The sequence below is a fragment of the Brachypodium distachyon genome, chromosome 2 (assembly GCF_000005505.3).
Source record: "Brachypodium distachyon strain Bd21 chromosome 2, Brachypodium_distachyon_v3.0, whole genome shotgun sequence".
NCBI classification, from domain to species: Eukaryota; Viridiplantae; Streptophyta; class Magnoliopsida; order Poales; family Poaceae; genus Brachypodium; species Brachypodium distachyon.
In genome coordinates this window covers 46,509,279-46,532,901 of record NC_016132.3, presented here as the reverse complement: position 1 = coordinate 46,532,901, position 23,623 = coordinate 46,509,279, and the positions used below count along the sequence as shown (strand labels likewise).

The 23,623-nt window shown below is 53.7% G+C and overlaps 1 protein-coding gene across 1 annotated transcript; it reads left to right on the top strand.

The window, feature by feature from the left end:
- The first annotated feature begins 20,052 nt into the window (after nt 1-20,052).
- On the top strand, nt 20,053-22,846 carry LOC100833177 (trihelix transcription factor ASIL2). Its single transcript, XM_003569500.4, has 2 exons — nt 20,053-21,589; nt 22,599-22,846. The coding sequence occupies exon 1, from the start codon at nt 20,611-20,613 to the stop codon at nt 21,571-21,573; it is 963 nt and encodes a 320-aa protein (XP_003569548.1). The 5' UTR covers nt 20,053-20,610; the 3' UTR covers nt 21,574-21,589; nt 22,599-22,846.
- Nucleotides 22,847-23,623: the final 777 nt, after the last annotated feature.

The following is a 23,623-nucleotide window of genomic DNA, read 5'->3' as shown; positions in this document are numbered from 1 at the left end:
GCACACAATGCTTTTGAAAAACTTGATGGCCGCCTGGGCGGTCACCTTCTGCACTGGTTCCACTTCCACCACTTGGAGAACTTGTCGATGGCCACGAACAAATATTTGTAACCACCAACTGCTCTCAGTAGCTTGCCGACAATATCGAGCCCCCAGACCGCGAACGGCCACGAAGAGGGGATGACGTGTAGGGCCTGCGTTGGCTGGTTGCTCTTCTTCGAGTGGAACTGGCATGCTTCGCACGTCTTCACCAGCTGCTTCGCGTCGGCCAGGGCCGTGGGCCAGTAAAAGCCGTGCTGAAACGCCTTGCCAGCCAGCGTTCGGGAGGCCACATGGTGGGAGCATGTGCCTTGGTGTATCTCATCCAGCAGCACGCGCCCTTCGTCTTGCGGCACGCAGATGAGCTTGACTCCATTTGCACGCCTGCGGTAGAGGTTCCCGTCCACCACGGCGTACATCTTGGTTTGCCGGGCCACTCGTTCTACGGCGGCATCATCCTCCGGGAGGGCCCCCTCCTTCAGGTAGCGGGCAATCTCCATCGATCAAGGAGGGGTCTCCCTTCCTACGCATGCTGATACGTCAGCGGCATGGACACCTGCTGTTGCGGGGGTTCCTTCGGTCGCCGGAGGGGCGTCCCCGGTGACCGGCTCGGGGGCGACTGAAGGAGCCACTTGCTTCTGGCAGAACACCCCCGCCGGGGACTTCCGGCGCTCTGCTGCCATCTTGGCCAGCTCGTCAACAGCAAAGTTATCGCTTGACGTGCTCGAACCGCAAACCCTTGAACTTGCGTTCTAGCTTGCGTACTTCCTCCACGTACGGCGCCATCTGCGGGCAGTCGTAGTCCTTGTTCACCTGGTTGATGACGAGCTGAGAGTCCCCGCGAACAATCAGGCGCTTGATGTCGAGGGTGATTGCTGCCCGTAACCCGGCGAGCAAGCCCTCGTACTCCGCCGTGTTGTTGGTGGAGTTCAGGAAATCGAGTTGAACAACGAACCTCAACTGGTCTCCTGTCAGTGACTCGATGACGACCCCGGCGCCAGCTCCTTGGAGACTGAACGCGCCGTCGAAGTAGAGGACCCAGTGGCCTTCGTCCAGCTTACCGGGCAGGCTGGTCTCCGTCTCCTCCTCTTCGGCGTTCGTCGATGTCCACTCGGCGACGAAGTCCACCTGAGCCGCACTCTTGACGCTCTTGGAGTCGGTGAAGTGGAGGTCAAACTCCGATAGCTCCATCCTCCATTCAGCCACCCTCTTGGTGGCTTCACGGTTGGTGAGGGCTCGCTCAAGGAAAAACCCCGACACCACCGTGACGCGGTGCGCCAGCAAGTAATGGCGCAGCATGCGGGACACAAGGAGAATCCCCAAGAGGAGCTTCTGCACTTGTGGGTACCTCGCTCGCGCGTCGCGTAGCACCGTGCTAACGAAGTACACCGCGTGCTGCACTAATCGCTTACGCGGTGCAGGAGCTGCCGGCTCGGGGGTGGTCCCTAGGTCCGAGGCGGTTGCTAGGGGCCGCTTAGCCCCCTGCCCCGCAGCCTCAGTCCCTGGAACATTTTCCTCCCTCTCGGCAACCAGCACCGAGCTGACCACCTGGTCAGTCGCCACTAGGTAGAGTAGCAGTGGCTCGCCCGGCTTGGGGGCGACGAGGACGGGCGGCGACCTCAGGTACTGTTTGAGTTCCCGGAATGCCGCTTCAGCCTCGAGAGTCCAGTCAACTGGACCCTTCTTCTTCATCACCTTAAAGAAAGGCAGGGCGCGTTCCCCCAGCCTTGAGATGAAGCGGCCCAACGCGGCAACGCAGCCGTTGAGGCGCTGGACATCCTTCACCTTGCGGGGAGCCTCCATTTTCTCGATGGCTTCTATCTTGCTCGGGTTGGCTTGTATCCCCATGTGTGAAACCAAGAAACCCAGAAGCTGACCCGAGTCCACACTGAAGGTGCACTTCTCGGGATTCAGCTTGAGCTTGATCCTGTGGAGGTTATCAAATGTTTCCCGCAGGTCATCAATCAGCGAGTCCCCGCGCTTCGATTTGATGACGATGTCGTCCATGTAGGCCTCCGTGTTGCGGCCTAGCTGGGGTCCCAAACATTCGCGCAGCGTGCGCTGAAATGTTGAGCCCGCGTTCTTCAACCCGAAAGGCATGCATGTATAACTATAGCAGCCGACCGGGGTGATGAACGTTGTTTTTTGCTCGTCCTCGACCGCCATCTTAATTTGATGGTAGCCGGAAAAAGCATCTAGAAAACTCAGCAAGTCACAGCCAGCAGTAGAATCAACTATTTGATCAATGCGGGGTACAGGGAAGGGATCCTTGGGACATGCACGATTAAGATCAGTAAAATTTACGCACATGCGAAGCCTGTTCACTGCTTTAGGTACTACTACAGGGTTAGCTAACCAAGTGGGGTACAGAACTTCCCTCATAGCCCCGGCAGCCTTGAGCTTGTCCACCTCCTACTTGATGAAATCTTTACGCTCTTGTGCTTGCCGACGAATCTTCTGCTTGACGAGGCAGGCGTCCGGCGCACCGCGAGCCGATGCTCAATCACCTCCCTAAGGACTCCGGGAATATCCGACGGCTCCCAAGCGAACACGTCGGCATTCTCCCTGAGAAAAGTGATGAGGGCGCTTTCCTACTCGGCAGTAAGGTTCGCACCGACGGTAACGGTGCGTTCCTTGTTGCTGGCTTGGAGGGGAAGCTTCTTCACCTTGGCGGCCTCCTCCCAGAGCTTCTGGCCCTTGCCGGGGCATGAGCTCGAGCCTGCACTTCCCCTGACAAGCTCTTGTGGGGTAGCGTGGGCCTTCTTAGTTGCCGGGGCATCGCCCGGCGAGCTGTCGTCTCCGGCAACATCTTCGTCGCCGACGTCAGCTACGGCGGGGCCTTGACGACCTCGCCCACGCACCAGGCCGCGTCCTTGAGGTCGCACCTGATGGAGAGAACTCCATACACGGACGGCATCTTCATCACGCCGTAGGCGCCATGCGTAGCCGCCATGAATTTGATCTGCGCCTGCCGACCAAGGATTCCGTTGTAGGGTAACGGGGTGTGCGCCACGTCGAACACTATGTGTTCGGTCCTGAACGCTTCCCGGGACTCGAAGGTTACCGGCAGCGTGATGCGCCCCAGAGGGCGCACGATCCCGGGGTTCACCCCCCGGAACGGGTCGGTGGGCTTCAGCTGCTCCACCGGCAACTGGAGTTTCTCCACCAGCCTAGCGGACAAGAGGTTAAGCCCCGCTCTGTTGTCCACCAGCACCTTGGTCACCGTCATGTTGCTGATGATCGGTGAGACGACGAAGGGAATTACCCCTGAACCCAGCTGCCGCGCTGCGTGATCATCAGCGCTGAAGGTGATCGGCACGTGCGACCACCTCAGCGGGTGCTGCGGCTCCGCGTCCGGCAACAGCGTGCACACATCCATGGTGAGGCACACATCCATGGATGCAGGTGACGCCGCGAGGCTCCTGGAAGCCCGGCTCGTCGCCGCCAGTGCAATCGGACAAGCGCTGCTCCTCAGCGCGAGCCTTGTCGCGACCCCGGGGAGGGAGCTCCCTGCCCGCACGGGCCTGGCCGCGTCCCCCCTAGGGTTCGTCCCTGCCGGCACCGCCGTCGGCAGGCCTCGGCCCCGCTCTGGGGTCGTTCGGGCAATCTCGGCAGAGATGCCCAATGTCGCCGCAGTTGAAGCAGGCACCAGCAGCGCGGCGCTCCTCATGGCGCTGTTCGCGCCGCTGCTTGATTCCCTGCAGGATGCGACTGTCTTGCGTGTCGTGGGTGGAGTTGCTGTGGATGGGGCAGCGGGGCGCATCACCCTGCTTGCCACCAGACCCGCCACCCGGCGAGGCCTTCTTTGCAGGCCTCGCGAAAGGAGCCTCCGAGTCTACAGCGAGAACCTGCTTCACGCTGCGCTTGTGGGAACCCTTCTTTTGCGAACCCTCGATAGGGGTCTAAGGCTTAAGAACTAGCCCTGGATAGCCACTGTTTACCTGACTAGACGGGTAACTTCCCTCCTGTCGGCTCATTTAATGCGCCGTGCGCCTCACTCCTTGCCCTGGCGAGACTGTGCACTCGACGCCTGGCACGTGCCCGCATGGCGCCGCTGCTCTGCCTGCTTGGCTCCGCCCTCACGACGGGAGCCTGTGCCCGGTAAACCCCCTCCCGGCAAGTGGCTTCCCGGGAGGCGCCCAGGCCTGACCACATCCGGGAACCCCCTCCCGGCAAGTGGCTTCCCGGGAGGCGCCCAGGCCTGACCACATCTGGGAACCCCCTCCCGGCAAGTGGCTTCCCGGGAGGTGTCCCGACGGGAATATTCCCCGAAGCCCCGCTAGCCCTTCCAGGCTGGTAGCTTGCCGGGCTGCTCGTGGCTGCAGCCCGAGATGAGACCCTCCCGGGAACTCGGAGACGAAGCCCACACGTCGCGCAACGGTGGTACCTCGGGTGCCACTGGTGCGATAAAAAGACCCTTTCCCCGTACCTCACATTGATCAAATAGTAGATTCCACTGCCAGTTGTGATTTGTTGTGCTTTTTGGATGCTTTTTCCGGCTACCATCAGATCAAGATGGCAGTCGAGGACGAGGAAAAAATGGCGTTCATCACCCCGGTTGGCTGCTACTGCTACACGTGCATGCCTTTTGGGTTGAAGAACGCGGGCTCAACATTCCAGCGTGCATTGCGCGAGTGTTTGGGACCCTAGCTAGGCCGAAACGTTGAGGCCTACATGGATGATATCGTCATCAAGTCGAAGCGCGGGGACTCGCTTATTGATGACTTGCGGGAGACGTTTGATAATCTCCGCAGGATTAAGCTCAAGTTGAACCCTGAGAAATGCATATTTGATGTAGACTCGGGGCAGCTTCTGCGCTTCTTGGTTTCACATAGGGGGATTCAGGCAAACCCAAAGAAGATAGAAGCTATCGAGAAGATGGAGGCTCCCCGCAGGGTGAAGGACGTCCAGCGCCTCAACGGCTGTGTAGCCGCGCTGGGGCGTTTCATTTCAAGGCTGGCCGAACGCACCTTGCCTTTCTTCAAGGTAATGAAGAAAAGGGCCCAATTGATTGGACCCCCGAGGCTGAGACGGTGTTCCAGGACCTGAAGCGGTACTTGAAGTCGCCGCCGATCCTCGTCGCCCCCAAGCGGGGCGATCCGCTGCTGCTCTACCTAGCGGCGACTGACCAAGTGGTCAGCTCGGTGCTTGTTGCCGAGAGAGAAGAAGATCTCCCGGGGGCTGAGTAAGCCCCGGCAACCGCCTCGGGCCCGGGAACCGCCCTCGAGCCGGCGGCGTCGACATCACGCAAGCGGCTTGTGCAACACCCTGTGTAGCTCGTCAGCACAGTGCTGCGCGAGGCCCGCATGCGGTACCCGCAAGTACAGAAGCTCTTGCTGGGGATTCTGCTTGCATCATGCAAGCTGCGCCATTACTTCCAGGCGCACCGCATCACGGTGGTGTCCGGGTTCTGCCTCAAGCGGGCCCTCACCAACGGTGAAGCCACCGGGAGGATGGCCGAGTGGAGGATGGAGTTGTCAGAGTTTGATCTGCACTTCACGAATACCAAGAGTATCAAGAGTGCCGCTCTGGCAGATTTCGTTGCAGAGTGGACCTCAACGGGCATAGAAGAAGAGGAGCCGGAGACCAGCCTGCCCGGCAAGATGGATGAAGGCCATTGGATCATGTACTTCGACTGCGCGTTCAGCCTGCAGGGGGCTGGCGCCGGAGTCGTCATCGAGTCACCCACGGGCGACCAGTTGAAATTCACCATCCAACTTGACTTCCCCAACTCCACCAACAACACGGCTGAGTACGAGGGGTTGCTCGCCGGGTTGCGGGCGGCGATCGCCCTCGAGATCAAGCGCCTGGTTGTTCGCGGGGATTCCCAACTTGTGATCAACCAGGTTAACAAGGACTACGACTGCCCGCAGATGGCACCGTACGTGGATGAAGTCCGCAAGCTAGAACGCAAGTTCAAGGGTTTGCGATTCAAGCACATCAAGCGCAAGGACAACTTCGCGGCTGATGAACTGTCCAAGTGGGCAGCAGAGCGCCGGAAAGTCCCGGAAGGAGTGTTCTGGCACAGGCAGACTGTGCCTTCAGTCACTCCCAAGCCGGCTGCCGGGGAAGCCCCCCCGGCAACCGAAGGAAACCCCGCAGCGGCAGGGGTCCATGCCACCGATGTGGCGGCATGCATGAGCAGGGAAACCCCTCCTTGGGCGGTGGACATCGCCGCTACCTCAAGGGGGAGGCCCTCCCTTAAGACGACGTTGCCACGAAGCGCGTAGCCCGGCAAGCCAAGATGTACGCTCTGGTAGACGGAGATCTCTATCGGAGGCAAGCAAATGGGGTAAAGCTCCTCTGCGGGCCCCAAGATGAAGGGCGCGCACTTCTGGAAGACATACACCAAGGCACATGCTCGCACCATGTGGCCTCCCGGGCTCTAGCCGGCAAGGCTTTTCGGCACGGCTTCTACTGGCCTGCAGCGCTAGCCGATGCTGAGCAACTAGTCAAGACGTGCGAGGCATGCCAGTTCCATTCAAAGAAGAGTAATAAGTCGGCACAAGCCCTGCAAGTCATTCCATCCTCCTGGTCGTTCGCGGTCTGGGGGCTGGACATCGTCGGCAAGTTGCCGAGAGCGGTTGGCGGCTACGAGTATTTACTCGTGGCCATCGACAAGTTCTCCAAGTGGGTAGAACTGGAACCAGTGCGGAAGGTGACCGCTCAGGCGGCCATCAAATTCTTCAAGAGCATTGTGTGCCGGTTTGGTGTTTCTAACGGCATCATCACCGATAATGGCACACAATTTACCAGCGCCGTGTTCCAAGCATACTGCGAGGGCATGGGCACCAAGATCCACTTCGCCTCTGTTGCTCACCCGAGGAGCAACGGACAGAACCTTTAAAAAACTCAAAGGCCACGGGAAACACTGGGTTGAAGAACTCCAGCCCGTGCTGTGGTCGATCAGGACCACACCTAGCCGGGCAACGAGTGAAACTCCTTTTGCCCTTGTCTACGGGGCAGAAACGGTGCTGACCCTCGAGCTCAAGCATAGATCCCCTCGAGTACGCGCGCAAGCATAGCTAACACGAGCAGAGGATTGACGATCTTAACTTCATCGAAGAACTTCGATGCCGGGCTGCTGTACGAGCTGCGCGCTATCAGCAGGGGCTCCGCCGTTATCATGACAGACGGGTCCGTACCCGGGAGCTCGAGGTCGGAGACCTTGTCCTGGACCAGATAAGGGAACGAAGGCCGGGAACAAGTTGGCTCCGAAATAGGAGGGCCCCTTCCGGGTAGTGCAGGTGACCAAGCCGGGGGCTGTCCGGCTGGAAACCAAAGAAGGCTTGCCGGTGCAAAACAGCTGGAATCTTGAGCACTTGCACAAGTTCTATCCGTGAAGCGGCGGAGCCTAACCAACGGGTGATGCTGCTGTAGCATGCCTCTCGAACTAGCGTAGCCGGGCAACCCCGATTGTAATCCGCTAGTTTCTGTGAATAAAGATAAGTGTTTTCCTCTGAATTTCAAGTTGATTCGTTTATTGCGTGTTTTTTCTTCTGTCTCCTGCTCTAGGTGCACAGAAGTCTCTTTCCATCCTTGGCTGTGAGTAGGGGGCTGCCGGAGCCTTGAAAACAAAAATCCCGTTGCCGGATCACTTCGGCACGGGGTCGTGCCGTTGCAGGTTCCCCGCAATGCGCACCACGCAGCAGCTGCGTCTTGGGAGTAGGAGAGTGCTCACACCCAAGTTTGGTATCGACCCTTCTGTGCCCGGGGGCTGGGAGGCAGGAGGGCTATCTGTGATGTACCTTTTTTTGTGGGAGGCAGGAGGGCTATCTGTGATGTACCTTTTTTTGTGGGAGGCAGGAGGGCTATCTGTGCTGTACCTTTTTTCATGCATTTCAATTTTTTTTGCAGCATCTCGGGCTTGGTAAGGATCTGACGTGCAGGATAAAGTTAGGGGTCAGACACACTATGATACTCGTGGAGTACTCACGGGCCATGTCGTCTAGCGGGTAGCCACTGGTGCATGGCGACCGCATCAAGGTTCTTACCGCAGGAGGGTGTCGCCACGTGTGCCATGGAGGCTCGGCGCGCACGGTGGCAGGATTCTTCGCCGTGCCTACAAAAGGGCATGGTGGCCACGGAGCAACTCAGCGCAAAGCTAAGGAGACTTCTACAAAGGCGAGGGAGGCCACAGAGACACGGTGGTGGTGCATGCCATCCGTGCTCAATGCCGATGGGTGCACTGCCACCGTGGCCTTGCCACATCCCTCCAGCAGGCAGTTCCAAGGCGAGGGTTGCCCCAGCGTCCTTGCCGCACCCCTCCAGCAGGCGTTCCAAGTGCAGAACTGATACGTTCAACATGAGAACAGACAGCTAAGTGCATTATCCTAGGCGCCTAGCTTTCTAATACTCAACGCTGGCTCGTTGGTGTGGGTCGGGTCTGGCGTGTGGCTGGATTGTTAGAAGGACGTTTGCGGGGGGAGTGCGCTCCTCATGTGGCTTGTGGATCCGTCCCATAGGCGCGTGCTTGGGAGTAGCTAACCTGCAAGCGGAGTGGCTTGCCACTGCTACTTGGCCCCAGGTTGGCACCGCGGGTCCGTCTCGGGTCCCTGATCTGGTTACGTGGGTAGCGTGCGAGTCCCCGGCAACACAAAGCGCGACACACGAGGGTTGGAGGATCCACCCCGCGAATCAATTCCAGGAGCAAGTACCGAGTAGAACCAGAAAACGAAATTCTAGAAGTAGCAAATGATTACATGGAATAATAGAACCATAATTGTTTAATGGCGCCAAACGCCACTTGCAGGAAGCAAAATCAAAACAAAGCTTGCAGGGGACTAAGACGGCTGGTTGCCGGGGGCTTCCGCTGGGGGCTCCGGCTCCGGCTTCCTCTGCATCCGCTCCACGACTTCTTCGACGAATCTGCTTACCGCCCTGGTGTGGGACGGGCCGTCTTCGCTGTCCGACCACGCGTCCAGCAGCGTCTCGAAGGGGAAGTCGGGGTGGTGGTAGTGCACCCAGGGGAGGATTGTCTCGGCAATCTCCCTAGCGCACGACGCTATCTCCCCGTCGCAGAACTTGGAGATCCACACGTCTAGCGCCCCGAGCTTCCCCACCATGTCGGAGAAGAACGGAATCAGGGTGTTGACGTTCGTACCGTCCACCTTCGCCGCTTGCAGCTCGAACCTCGACAGCAGCTCGCGTACGGCCTGGGCGATCTCGTGCAGCCTCTCGGTCTTCCTCCGCCGCTACTCCGCCAACCTCTCGTGGTTGCCGTGCGCCAACGCCACCGCATGCTTGGCCTTGCGGAGGGGATCCGTGATCCGCACGATCTCCTTGGCCTTGCCCACGTTGTCCTCGCCCATCTTGACGAGCTCACCCCGGGCGGTGGACAATTCGGACTCGAGATGGGCGCTCCTCTCCTTGGCGGAGTTGAGCTCCTTCTCCCGCCGTGCCAATGCCGCTGTCGCGTCCTCTATGGCCTTGGCCTGCTCCTCCACCTTCGTGCGCAGCGCCTGGAGCTGGGAGGAGTAGCTGCTGACCAGCTCACTCTTCTCGTTCAGGCGAGCCTGAGCTGTTGTGAGCACCTCCTCGTGCTCCTTGTTGGCCTTCTCCCGCGCCACGGCCAGCGAGTCTAGTACTTGCTGGTGCTCGGCGCGTTGGGCCTCCAGTTGCCAGGGGAGCTCTGCCTCGGGGACAACCGGCGTTGCGGCCTCGTCCTTGGCCTGCCGAGCCAGGCGGGTCTGGGCTGGAAGTAGCGGCAGACGAGGACGAGACCCCCGCTGCCATGGTCTGGCCGGGGGGGAGCATCGTCCCCTTGTAGGGGAGCCGCCTGCTGCTCCCCAGCCACGTCCTCCTCCGCACCCGTGCCAGTGGGTTGCGGGTCTGGTGGGGGGGCCACGCCCCCAGCAGGAGTCGCCTCCTACTGAGCAGCTGCGGGGTCCGCGCCTCTGGCCTGTGGGGCCGGGGATGCGCCGTTGAGCCCATTCCAGTAGCGGCGGTGGATGCCACCACTGTCAAATCTAGGGCGGCAGGGCTTGGCACGGGAGCCACTTCTGGCTCGTCCCTCAGCTCTGCGTCCTCGACGTCAGAGGTGAGGTCGATCATAGTGTCGTCTGCCCCCGTGGTGGGCGCACCGGGACCTGCGACAAGAGTAGAATGAGTATTCGAAGCTAAGATGGGGTACCCCACGATGAGCGCAAGGGAGTTCTGGGTGATTACCTTGCAAGGTCGCCGCGCTTGTGCGGGGAGGCTTGTCCCCCTCTGTCCCGGCTTCTGCTGCCGGACTGTCCGCAGCAAGCTGGGTCTCTCCTGCAAGCCAAGATAAACACACGGTTAAGGATCAGTGTGCAAAAGGAGCGTGTACAACGGAATCAAGAGAGGGGACCGTACCTGCTGCGGGCTCCTCCTCCCCTGGGACCGAGTCGGCGGCGGGCGTACTAGCGGCGTCGCTGACCCGCGTACTGGCACTGGCCCGGGTGCGCGGCTTCTTGCTAGGTGCAGCGGGTGCAGTGTCGGTTCTCCCCCTCTTGCCGGCTCCGGCCGGAGCGCTGTCCCTGCAAGGCGTCAACGGAGAAACAAAGGAATCAAGGCAAGCACAAATGCCGCCGGCCTCGTCGCCGGAAGAATCGCCGCCGGGCCAGCTAGAATCTCCGATCCCCCCTCGCTCTCCTCGGCCACTTGCTTCCCAAGGTCTGCGGGTGGCGAAGGCTTCGGGGATGGGGCCGGGGGATCGGACATCAGCCCCCACTCGTTGCCGGGTGAGTAGCTGCCGATGATGTCGTGGAGGCCCGCGACGCCAGTGTGAAGGGATGGAGCCCCCAGGGGCAGCTCCGCGAATGGAACGTCCTCGCCGGTGATTCACTTCACCCACTCCTGGATCACCTTCGGTGCCACACCCACGCTATCTAGCCGCGTGGAGTCGCCGGGCCCCGTGTACATCCACGCGGGGAGGGACCGCAGCTGCAGCGGCGTGATGCGCCGGCTGATGTAGGTGCGCGCCACATCCAGATCGGTGAGCCCCGCTAGCCGCAGGGCCTTGATCTTCTTGATGATGGGAAGGAGCTCTGCGTCCCGACTATAGCGGTCCCGCCAGCTGCCGCTACTCACCGGCAGCTCGGTGGGCGTGTGAATGAACTCGTCGGGCTCATCCACGCGAACCCAGCACCAGCTCCCGCGTCACTCCTTCTCGATCTTCTTCTCGCTCCGCACGATGAACTCCGACTTCATCTTGTCGCAGGCGTGGAATGAGACCCCCGACGACATCGCTCCTGACTGCTCGACGCGCGGGTAGAAGTAATGGCGGAACAACGCCACCGATGGCATCACCCCGACAAACCCCTCAAACAGAAATTGGAAGACGGCGATAAGGAAGAGGGAAGTGGGGTGGAGCTGTGCGACCTTAAGCTGGTACGCCGTCATGAGAGCATGGACGAAGAGGGAGTACGTGTAAGACCCCGGGACTGGAATTATACAATTTAGCCCCAAATTGCTAACCTTTGCATAATTCAAGCCTCAGGTTCTTAACCTACGATAAACACTTCAATACATATATGCATTAATGTGCTCATCGCAAGGTTTTGCAACATGAATATCATTACCAAAACTCTAAAGAAGAAAGTAAATACAAAGCTCATACAAGGAGCAGAATAACAAATATTACAACGAGAGGACACATGTCCCAACATTACATCATTACATCAGCGGAAGTCGAATTATGCCCGACTACGGACAAGAATACAGCATGGCCTGAAGAGGCTGGAAGCCAGATCTGGATCTCCTGGCTAAAGATCGAATTCAACGTCGTGCTCCACGAAGAAGCTAGCGGCTCACCTGCTCTGCTGGAACTTCTGAAGAAAACAACGTTGCAAAGCAACTGAGTACAAAGTACTCGCAAGACTTATGGGGAGAACTAAACTAAATATGTAACAAGTCTCAAAAGATAGATAAATATGGTGGGGTTATGCAGCAACAATATATCTGAAGAGACACACTAATGACATCGTCTAAGTAGAGGATAACAAGCGTCTACTAAGTGAGGTGATTAACCTATTTACTAAACACCAAACAACACAATCCTCATATCACTCCCTCAACACCCTATGAGGAAGCAATCCAAAGGACACTCACACTTAAGCAGTTTTAAGCATATCCATGATTAAGGCTGATTACTGTTCAAGTTTTTGAGATTTAGTTGGTTAGGTTCTCTATGATCAAGTAATGACCAACCAAGTCGTCCATAACCACGGAAACGGCTTCCCGAAAAATTTATCCCTGCAGGGTGCACCAATTTACCCGTACATTCGACCAACCCACGAATACCAAGCGTGCTCACACTCAAATGTGCGCTGGCTGGATTGAGCGACACGACATTTCCAAGTTCCACAACTAATCCACGGGGACCACCCAACTGAGTCCATCCGAAACGAGAGCCCGACCGAAGCGTCGTACGGACTCAAGAGTTGCGAGGACAGCTGGCAGTGGTTCAGGGCCCGCAGGATGACCACTGCAGACTAGTGCCGCAATCCTATGAATGCAAGGTCACCAACAAGTCTCCACGAATCTCCGTGTGCATGCAATGCAAATGCCAAATGGAACGCCCGAATTATGTGGCCCTTGGAAGAGCTGAGGATCAAGTACTAAGTCGAGGGGGAAGCCATATCTTCTCCCACGAGCGGTTAGCGCGAAGTTTCTTGTATCGGCAAAAACGAGAACTCGGTCCTTAGGTCGGCGCAAATGGAACAAATCACCAATGCGTTAGAGCACGGCCTTCCATCGTTGCCTTGTTGCAGTTAAATATCATATCATAGTTTAATAATTGCAATTTAAATACAGGAAGTAGCATGTGGATGTAGCAATTGTGAAACCCCAAGATAAGGACACTAGACTAGCAGCCTAAGCATGACATATAATGACTAAGAACTAGGGCAACAAGCAAACATGTGACATGGTATTAGGACAAGTAACAAGACAAAAGGCAATTAAGTAGAGCTGACTAAAAGCTATTCAACCTAGAGGCATCGTGACAAGACTGAGATCGTAACTTAATGCAAGATTGAGGGAGAAGCAATAGGTAGAATCAACATGGTCAAGAAAGGGCTGCTATCCTAGAGTACTCAATTGTCCGGAATTGAGCAAGAATCCTGGAAGAAGAACACAAGCGTAGTCGTCGTCGTAGGAATCGAAGACTAGCGAGGAAGAAGCAAATACACGACATAAAAGGAAGGTATAAGCAGACAAGATACACAAGGTAATTGATATGCGCAATAAAAAAATGATGTGTGGCATATAGGGATGATGCATGTCATATTAAGGATTCCGAAAGTAAATCCGATATATAACTTACCCGGTTAAATGGAGTCCGAAAATAATAGAGTTTAATGGATTAACTACACTCAACATTATAGTTATATTATCATGCATGAGAATGACATAGATAGGTGCAACACATGCTTTAACAAGAACAACACAAAACAAACAACTCGGTCGGGGTTGCACACGCCGGTGGCAACGACGTACCTGCAACTAATATTATCGATACAATCACGGGCATCTCATACAACACATGAATGTCATCGATCGCAACCTACGGGTCTACGCCGAAGAACGGTCGGTTCACGGGACGGTCGCTCGTTATACCTTGGACACGTGCGGCGTCGCGATGTAGAGGAAGTAGTCGACGTAGGTCGAGGTAGTCGTACACGTAGTCGTCGTAGTCGAGTAGATGATGTAGTCGTTCATCTGTCGTGGTCGTAGTTGTTCATGGCTCCGGCTCGGAGATTCTTCGGTCTTCACGGCGCACAACAAAGACTTGGGCAGCGACACGGCGAAGCACTCGCGGAGCAACGGCAACACAGCACAGTAGCGAGCAGTAGCGCCAACAGTAGCATGCAGCAACGAGTACACGGATGCGCTGACCAGCAGGGCCCACACGTTAGGCAGCAATTTCAGGAAAAAGAAAGAAAAACAACAAGGGAAAGAGGGCACGGGCCTGCTTGTCTTGGGCCTGCGGGCTGGAGAAGATGGGCCAAGGAGGAGGGAGCTGCTTCGGGCCTGCGGCTGGTGGCACCCGAGAGCGACCAGCAGGCGAGGGCAGCGTAGGGGAGATGGAGGCGCTCGGAAGAGGGAGGCGGAGCGGGCCGGCAAGGTGGTTGCGGGCGACGGGGAGAGGCGGCGTTGCGCGTGCGGGCAAGTGGTCGCCGGCGTGGTGGAGAGGCGCGGGCAAGACGGCTTGACGGGCGGCGCGCGTGGAGGCGAAGCAGGGAGCAAGGCAGGCGGTGCTCGGTGGAAGGGGAGCGCGCGGTGAGGCGGCCGGAGCAGAGAAGGGCGCACGAGGAGAGAGGGCACGCGCGAGGGAGATGGCCAGGGGAGGGAGCTCGAGGGAAGAGAGCTCGGCCAGAAGGGTGGCGCCTAGAAGGTAGCTTCGGTAGGAAGAAGAAGAGAAGGGGAGAAGAAGGCTGGCGGCGCGGCTTGGGAAGAAAGGGAGAGAGAAAAGAGAGGAGGAGATTAGCTTTTATAGGTCAGGAAAAGTTAGGGTTTGTTAAGTGGCCTTTTGGGCCAACAAAAGCCTCAACAAAAATACAGTTTTTTGCAAGTTTAGTTTTCATAATAAAATAAGAACACAAAAGGTAGGTCTAATCAAACCTGGAATTATTTTGTCAAACCAAATTAGGATTATATAAAATAATTTTTAGGCTTTTACAAGCACAACAAAAGACAAGCACATGACAACACAAAAGAAGTGACATTTTGTGCAAGCGACATGTGAGATGATGCTAATGACATGGCATATATGCAGATGATGGCATGAGCATGACACGATGATGAAGGTAATTAAATTACAAAACAGTTCAAAAGGACCTAAAAGGAAAAGGGTTGCTCTCGGGCTGTTACAGTACGGAGGTACGAACCCAGCAAGGATGAAGCGGCCGAACACCCGGAAGTCGCTGTCTTGGTGGTCGTTGCTGGCGGGGAAGATGAGCGTCTCGCCGTACTCGTTGAACGAGGTGGCGACGGCGTGCCGGAGCTTGTCGACCCCTTCGCCGTTGTAGCTGGCCTTGAAGAAGGCCCGTGTGGCCCTCATCTCCCGATTCCTCTGGTTCTTCTCCGACAAGGGCTTCTTGGAGGCTTTCTCGCCCTTGTCGACCGCAGAGCTTTTGGAACCCTTCCCTCTCTTGGGAGCCGTCGGCGCCATGAGGAATGTGGGCGGTGGTTAGCAGGATTCAGGGGCGCAAGGAGGAATAGGGGCGAAGAAGAGGGACTGGGGGGCTAAGTGTGTGCTCCTCAGCGCAGCGGTGGGGTTTTATAGCACCCCAGGGCTGAGCAGCGATCGCATCCGCACCCTACGGGTGCGCTGGGGATAAGTTTGCTTAAAGAGGAGGAATGCGGGACATGGCCTTAACCACCCGCGTTTAAGGAGAGGTTAGGGTGGAAATCTCGCCCCCACCACTCTGCCCGTAACGGCGGAGTCCTTGGAATAACGCATAAACGGGAACCTGAAATAACTCGGGACCCATGCGTCAGATACCGGCGTAGCCCGGCAACCGACCAAGGGTGAGATCGCCCGGGAGCGGGCGTTGTCGGCCCACGCCCGGGGGCTACTGTCGCACCAGTGGCACCCGGGGTACCACCGTTGCTTAACGCGTGGGTCGCCTCACTTGCCTCCGGCAAGGGCAGCACCCTGGGCAGCACCGCCCAAGCTGCCCGGGAAGTCATCGGTCCGGCAGGACTAGCCGGACTGCGGGGGTCACCCCGTAAAGCAACAAGAAAATCTCTGTCAGGGCGCCCCCCGGGAAGGTCACTTGCCGGGAGAGCGCTCCCTGGCGCAGGCACTTACCACAGGGTCGGTACCCAGCAGGCAGGGCATTGACGCCACGTGGCCGCCCGGCAGGCTCCCCGCGAGCAGGGCTGGTCAAGGCGTGGAGTATGGCACAAGCAAGCATTAAATGCTCCGACAGGAGGGTGGTTTCCTGTCAAGTCAGCCCACAGTGAGTGGCTCTCAGTGAATCCAAGGCACGTACCAACCCAGGTACAGTGCTTTGTGCCATGCATGCATGCCAGCGCAGCGAGGGGAAACTGCTTAGGATCTTTGCTCGACACTTGTCCCCCATGCACCGAGGCACCTGTGTTATCCCCTTGAGTATAAAAGTAGGACCAACGCCAGCGGTCAAAAGGTTGGGTTCTTTCTAGTTTTAGCCCAGAAATAGCAAGTAGCCACTTAGCAGAAAAGGAGAGAGCACCCAGGGACTCTCCCGGCAATCTGTAAAGCACTTGTTCATTCGCTAATACAAACTCAGAAACAGGACGTAGGGTTTTACACCTCAGGGTAGCCCGAACCTGGGTAAACGGATTTGTACCTCTTTGAGCTTGCCATTGGCCTCGCCGGCGATCGCCGGAACGATCCCCAACGCCCACTGCCGAACCTGAAAGGGGTGCCTAGCATCACCGGTGTCTAAGCCCCGAGCCACAACAGTTATAAGACTTACTAAAAAAAACCAAATACATTACAATGCAATTTTGTAATTATAAAAGAAAAATAGTGAACGTCATGTGTCTGCTATACGAGTTCTGTTGGGTTTGCCCAAAAATCAATCACATGAAGATTCACACGTCACACGATGATCACCGGATTATGGTCAAAGACAACTATGGTGACTTTCTTTATTTCTTATCGCAATATCTCTTTAAAGCTTGATTTACAATCCTACGATATGGACGTGCACGCACCCACCCACTAGCTATCCTAGTACAGGATACGAACTAGCAATACATACTCTGATCAGGACACTCAACCCTGGCCTAAACTAGTTCCGTGCGAAACACACGCACACACCTAGCTAGGAACCAACACGACTAGGAGATGGACTCCTCGTACGACTCGGACTAGCACTGCTCTACTGACTAGGCAAGATTAGTTAATCCAACAATCTCCTCCTAATTTTAACTTTGTCTTCCGTGCTTCCCGTAATGTTGACTCACTGCAGCTTCACGACTTGTCGATTGCATTCAACGTATGATCCATATTCCCAGTCACGCTAGCTTCCCTGCATGGACTACACCGCCCACACCTAGCGCAATACGTGCTAGCTAAACCCATAGCTCCATGTAGAGACATGTCCTGATTGAAAAGACTCACCTTCACTGGTTACCGCCCCACTATACGCTTGAGCTTCCGTCTTCTCGCTGAGACATACAGATGACCACCCGCCACCTTGTTTGCACGCACATCTTCGCCCTCAGTGGTACCCCTCACTGGACAGCCCTTTGACCATGACGCACTTCCGCTGCAACATAGTCTCACATAGACGAGCACTTGGACAAGACTCACAGACGCTGATCTGGACCCTACCATGACGATCTTGACGAGATACTCCGGTACCGCACCTTGGCACCACCACTCCCATCAACAATAGTCAACAACCGTGCCGACGAGAGTTTGCCCTGATGCCGAGTACTTTCTGGCGATCAGTATTATGATCTCCCGTTACTAGGAGATCGGCCCACCGCGACGACGACTCAATACAATCCGCTGAACGCTCCTCCACGCACAGCCACCGATTACCCGATCTGATCCGCGGACACCGTTCCACCGCTGATTGCCCGCTGTTATCCGCGGACGTCGCTCCGCCACTAATTGCCCGCCGTTATCCGCGGACGTCGCTCCGCCGCTAATTGCCCGCCGTTATCCGCGGACGTCGCTCCGCCGCCGTTGCCCGCCTCGAGGCGCTAGCACATCGCCTCCCTGGGGCAAGCGCGTCTTCAAATCTTTAACCTCACTCTGATACCAAATGTTGGGTTTGCCCAAAGATCAATCACATGAGACTCACATGCTCACACGATAATCACCGGATTATGGCCAAAGGCACCTGTCGTGCCTTTCTTTATTTCTCATCGCAATATCTCTTGCTTATATATACACGCACCCCGCACACTAGCTATCTAGTAGGATACGAACTAGCAAGATACTCTGATTAGGACACTCAACCCTGGCCTAAACTACTGCCGTGTGAAACACACGCACACACCTAGCTAGGAACCAACACGACTAGGAGATGGACTCCTCGTACGACTCGGACTGCTCTACTGACAAGGCAAGATTAGTTTTTTTTTTGGCGAAAGAAGATTTTATTACATAAACATGACGCTAACAATAATGTGCAAACCTGCACATTTAGAGAGCTGATAACAGTTTTTACAGGGCAAGATGATGAATTATGTGCTAATCCTGCACAACTATAAAAGCAAGTTTGAACATTATGGAGCTTGTAAGCATCCTGAGTTTGCCTGTGAGCTATCTGGTTGTTTTCTCTTCTAATTTTGATAACTCTTGCATCCAAGTTTTGAATATAAGAGAGAATTTGGTGTAGATTCGGCCTTATAGACCAATGTCCTGGATGCTTCATTGGGTCTCTCTTTACCACAGCTTCAGCAAGAACATTGCTGTCAGTTAAGAAATTAGGTTGATGTACTCTCATGGCTGTTCCAATCTGTGCTGCTAGCTCCAGAGCTTGAGCCTCCGCTTCAAGTGCTGAACGTGCAAAGAGAAAGCCTTCACAAAAACAGAATACTTTTGTTCTCCAATCCGATGCATAAAGATGCCAATGCCTGCTATACTCTTTGTACCTGCAAGAAAAGACACATTTGAAGCCGGGGGCTTCCAACCAGCATCAATAAAAATGTTAGTTTCTTCAGCCATGCGACGCTTGTGAAGCTGAAAGGAAATTGGAGACACATTTGTAAAAGTATTCTTTCATGAATCATTCGTGAAGAAGTTCCACCTATCTCAAAATCTTTTGTTGTTCGATCATGTATAATACTCTCGGCGTTCCTGTAAACAACACGTGCAAACTTCCTTAAAAAATATCTTTAAACAAGGCACATTTCTTTTTTTTTCGTGGTTGCATGCAGCCAATGAGGTTCCTGCCGATGAGGTTTTCCTTGGTCTTAGCAAACAAAACTATGCGCCTAATTCATAGGAACAGAGAGAGTATTGAACAGTATTTAGTAAAGCTTAATTAGAATTTTACTCAATCAAAGGATTTAACAATTTTATACCTATCTAAAAAATACGGACCGTTCCTTTCACCACGTGGTTTAGTCGTTCGTCAAGCTTTCCTTCCGTTCGTTCGTCGCCCTGTCCCGCACGCACGGTTTCGCTCGGTCGGCACGTATAGAAACGGAAAAAAATTGCACGTGCAATGCCAGTTTTGTTAATTAGGCTTGATTTAATCTAATATTGATAAGCTCCTTCAGAAAACCAGCAAAATCAGAATAGGCATACTCAACAAAATAATCTAAAGTCTATACTCATAAACGAATATTCAGGTGCCAAAACATAAATTTCTTGCCCCTTCTAACTCTTTGTTTTAACGGGTGAAGTGTGAGATAGTGGAGAGAACTAAAAAAATTAAGTAATTCCGTCTCAAAACTTCTTTGACTGGGTGATGTTATATAATTTTCAGAAGAAAATGTATTGTTCTATTTTGAGAGAATAGAATATAGAAACACAATCTTCGGAAGATACCCTTTTTAAAGGAATATTTGGTGATAGTTAAAGAAAAGCAAAGAGAGTTTTTGATTTATGTTTTTGAATGTATCATTTTATTTTGTTGTTCCGTTGCAACGCACGGGTATTTCAGCTAGTAATCATGATAAATTTGAAGTTTTACACAAAAAATGGTTTTATTTTTTCTATTTGGTCAGGCATAGTAAAATTTATGCATTTAAATTTGAACATTTTTCTTAACTTAGAGTGATTTTTGTTTCAGAACTTATTTGAATTCAAAACTTAACATAATTTGAGTACATGATAACTATGGGAAAGCCCAAAAAAGATCAATGACAATTATCACCACCAGGTCAACAACGAAGAATGATCAAATCATTACTCGAATTATCCGCGGCTCTATCTTCTTTCTTTTCCTTTTTTGTTGAGGATTTTTTTCTTTTTACTTTTACTTTTGAATCAGAAACTTGATATCAGGCAAGAAACAATCTCGCTGAAAGCAACTTGCTTCTCACTCCAGCCTTTTTTAGCTTCAGCGGAGAGAGTGCGCGGAAGCACACATGTGCTGTGAGCAGCTTGATTAGTCTCGACGAACAAGTGTTCATCGGGCAAATCTCCTCATCTCCGGTAAGAATTGAGATCGCCGAACGCCCGAATCGGCGAAGAACATCTCTCTCTCTCTCTCTCTACGCCCACCGGCTAGATGGCCGAATCCTCCTTGGGCACGGCATCCGCGGCCCCGTGCCTCGGTCTGTCCGCGCGCCGCACGGTCCACCGCTCCCTCCCGCTCCGCGACGTGCCGTGCCGGCCAGGCCAACCGAGCAGCGTCGAAACCTCCGATTTTAATTCCAACTCCATCCCGACGCCAGCAGCGACCCCCCGCCGGTCAAACCCGCTCCACACCCCTCAGATCCAACGGCGGCCACGTGCCCACCCCGGCTAACCGCCTCGCTCTCGGTCACGGCCCACGGGCCGGCGCTCGCCTCGCCGCCCCTCTTTTATTCCCCACCTCTCCCCGACTCGTCACCTCGCCAGCCGCCCCTGACTCGCATCCATCCATCCGCAGGGAAAAATTAGCACCTCGATCTAGGGCTTCGTGAGATCTGCGGGGGGGGGGCGCCATGGACGGGAAGCTGCCGCCGCCGAATCCGAACCTGCCGTACCGCGAGGACTGCTGGAGCGAGGGCGAGACGTCAGCGCTCGTCGACTCCTGGGGGTCGCGCTACCTCGAGCTCAACCGCGGCAGCCTCCGCCAGCCGCAGTGGCGGGAGGTCGCCGACGCCGTCAACTCCCGCCCGGGGGCCTCCGCGCGCCGCCGGCCCCCGCGCACCGACATCCAGTGCAAGAACCGCGTCGACACCCTCAAGAAGAAGTACAAGGCCGAGCGGGCGCGTGGGACGACATCGCCCTGGCCCTTCTACAACCAGCTCGACATCCTCGTCGGCCCCACGCTCTCCGCCTCCGCCGCCGCCGCCAGCAAGAAGCCGTCCCCGCCCCGCGGCCTTCCCATGATGATGCGGAGGCGCCCGTCGCCGTCCCGCTCCCCGTCACCGCCCTCCCCGGCGCCGCCTATGGCGCTCCCCTTGCCCAACTACCGCCGCGGGTCCAACCTCCCGTCCGCCGACCTCTTCCATAAGGCGGCGGCGGCCGCCGCCGCCGCCGTGGATTCTGACTCGGACGATGGCTACAACAACAACAACAACTATGACGACGACGAGGGCTCCCAGCAATCGCCCTCGCGTTCTGTTTCGTCTCGCTCTGGCGGTAATGGTGCTCCTGCTCTTGGCGGAGGTGGCAGCAGCAAAAGGAAGAGAGGTGGGTCTGGAGGGTTTGGGGAGCTGGCCATGGCAATGGAGACTTTCGCTGAGATGTATGAGCGCATGGAGGCCGCCAAGCAAAGGCATGCGGAGGAGATGGAGAGACAGAGGATAAAGTTCCTCAAGGATCTGGAGCTGAAGCGGATGCAGGCTTTTGTGGACATGCAGCTTCAGCTTGCGAGGGTGAAGCACGCCAAGAATGGTACCTCAGAGATGCTCATGTCTCTAGCCGCACTGCCATTCCTCAGCAACCCTGCTTACCTTTGATTAAGGACGAGTTTAGGTAAAGAATTTTGGCTTCTTATAGTCTTACTGTTGAAGTTACCATAATTGTTTCTATAGTGGATTGCCTATGTGCTTTCCATGTCATTGTATTATTGCCCTATGTGGAGACATTGCAGTTGTTCTGAGATGCTTAGGTTTCTAGTTCTAGGTCTGGTCTTTGTTGTGACTCATGGAATGCTCTAAATCCTTTTTCTGGTGTTAAAGATCATGTTGATAAGTTGATTATGGATTAATGATTATTATATCAGGGTTCCTTTTTTTGGCTTTTGGCATTTGGAGAAGTTCCATTGTACTTGGTTTTTTTGTTTAAAATTATCTGAGCTGTTGATGAATTAAAATGTTAATGAGTTCCAAATGGTAGAATGTCCTTCTCCTATTATTTCAGCATGTCTGTGATGTTGTTTGGATTGAAGTATGAGAACGTTCCCAACAGATCCTTTTGATCGCTCCTTTCTTGTTCTCTTTCATCAATATGTAGAACCCAATTGCCAACAGATCCTCTTGACCACTCCTTTTGCTCAAGCTCATGTCAGCCTTTTGGTTTTATATTTGCTCCAGTATGGTCCCTGGTGATACTATTTTTAATGTTTCTGAACTTTGGTTCTGTGATAACATGCGTTGTTATTTGTTATAATCTGTTCGGATGTGTTGTTGATTTGTCACGCTCGCATGGTGAGTCCAAGGACTCTTATCTTATGCCATAATACTGGATATTCTCTACGGAGATTTACCATAATTTCTCATTTAACAAACATTGTCCACACTCTTAGAGTACTTTGAGCATTTCTTGTCTTTGTTATAGCTGACCTCCTACTCCTTTCTACCATTTCACTGTCATATTATCATGATGATGTCTTTTGGTTGTTTTGCCACAAATTTTTCTGTGAAGTTCTATTGTCTTTGGGTTCTGTGAAGTTTTCTTGTCTATGTGAACCATACGAAACATTTGTGATCATCTAGCATAGAATTATTATGTGCTTCTGTTATATGGGTTTCTGTTCTTGCAGATTACGAGGAGTCAAGCATGGTATGATGCTGCTCTTCAATGAAGATCCATCTAGGTTCATTGGTAGTTTAGTATATAGGCTCTGGAGTCCGGTTATGTAAACAATGCTGATAGCGTTGCCAGTTCTAGCCTCTAGACTATATGAAACTGTTAGAATGAAATTCTTGTCTTTGTTCCATTGATTGAAGATATATTTATACAAGGGGAAGGAGCACCAATACATGCATTGGTGTCCCAAGTTTTTGCCTTCGCGCCCTAAGTTTTTGAAAATTTGGGACACGACCAGTTACATAACTAACTGTCTAATTAATCATTAACTAACTAATAATTAACCTTAATTGATCATAAATAATTATTCTCAACACTCCCCCATGATCAATTTGCTCCATTGATTGTAGTCTTGAATCTTCATGGAATCTAGTAATATAATTTCCTCCAAAAACCCTATGGGAAAAATATTGAGAAAATAATAATAATTTTGATATGTTACGAAAACTTCTTTTAAAAACCCAATGGGAAATTAGGGAGAAAATGTTATAACATATTTTGAATATTGTCTCTTGATAATTCATATTGAATTATGTTGACAACAAATATGTCCTGTATATTATCTATAAAAACCCCGGTGGGGAAAATACAAAATATGACATAAAATCTCATGTTAATATTGTCTCATTAAAAACTTTTTATGAGAAATCATTAAGTAAAACTCATAATAGGAAAAGAATGCAATATGATGTGATGTACAGGTTAAATTCAGGTGAATACTCTCCCTGATGCTTGCAAATTTTTAAGTCGTCTCATACTAATCACATATACACATTTATGAAATGTGGAGTTGGATAAGGACTTAGTAAACAAATCTGCGAGATTATCACGTGATTTGGTTTGCACGATATTTATCTCCCCATTTTGTCGTAATTCATGAGGATAGAATAGTTTAGGTGCAATGTGTTTAGTTATATTGCTTTTTATATAACCTGATTGCATCTGAGTAACACAAGCAGAATTATCTTCATAGATAAT

Coding starts and splice junctions, on each gene's coding strand:
- LOC100833177 (XM_003569500.4), top strand. CDS start 20,611: ATGGACGGGAAGCTGCCGCCGCCGAATCCGAACCTGCCGTACCGCGAG.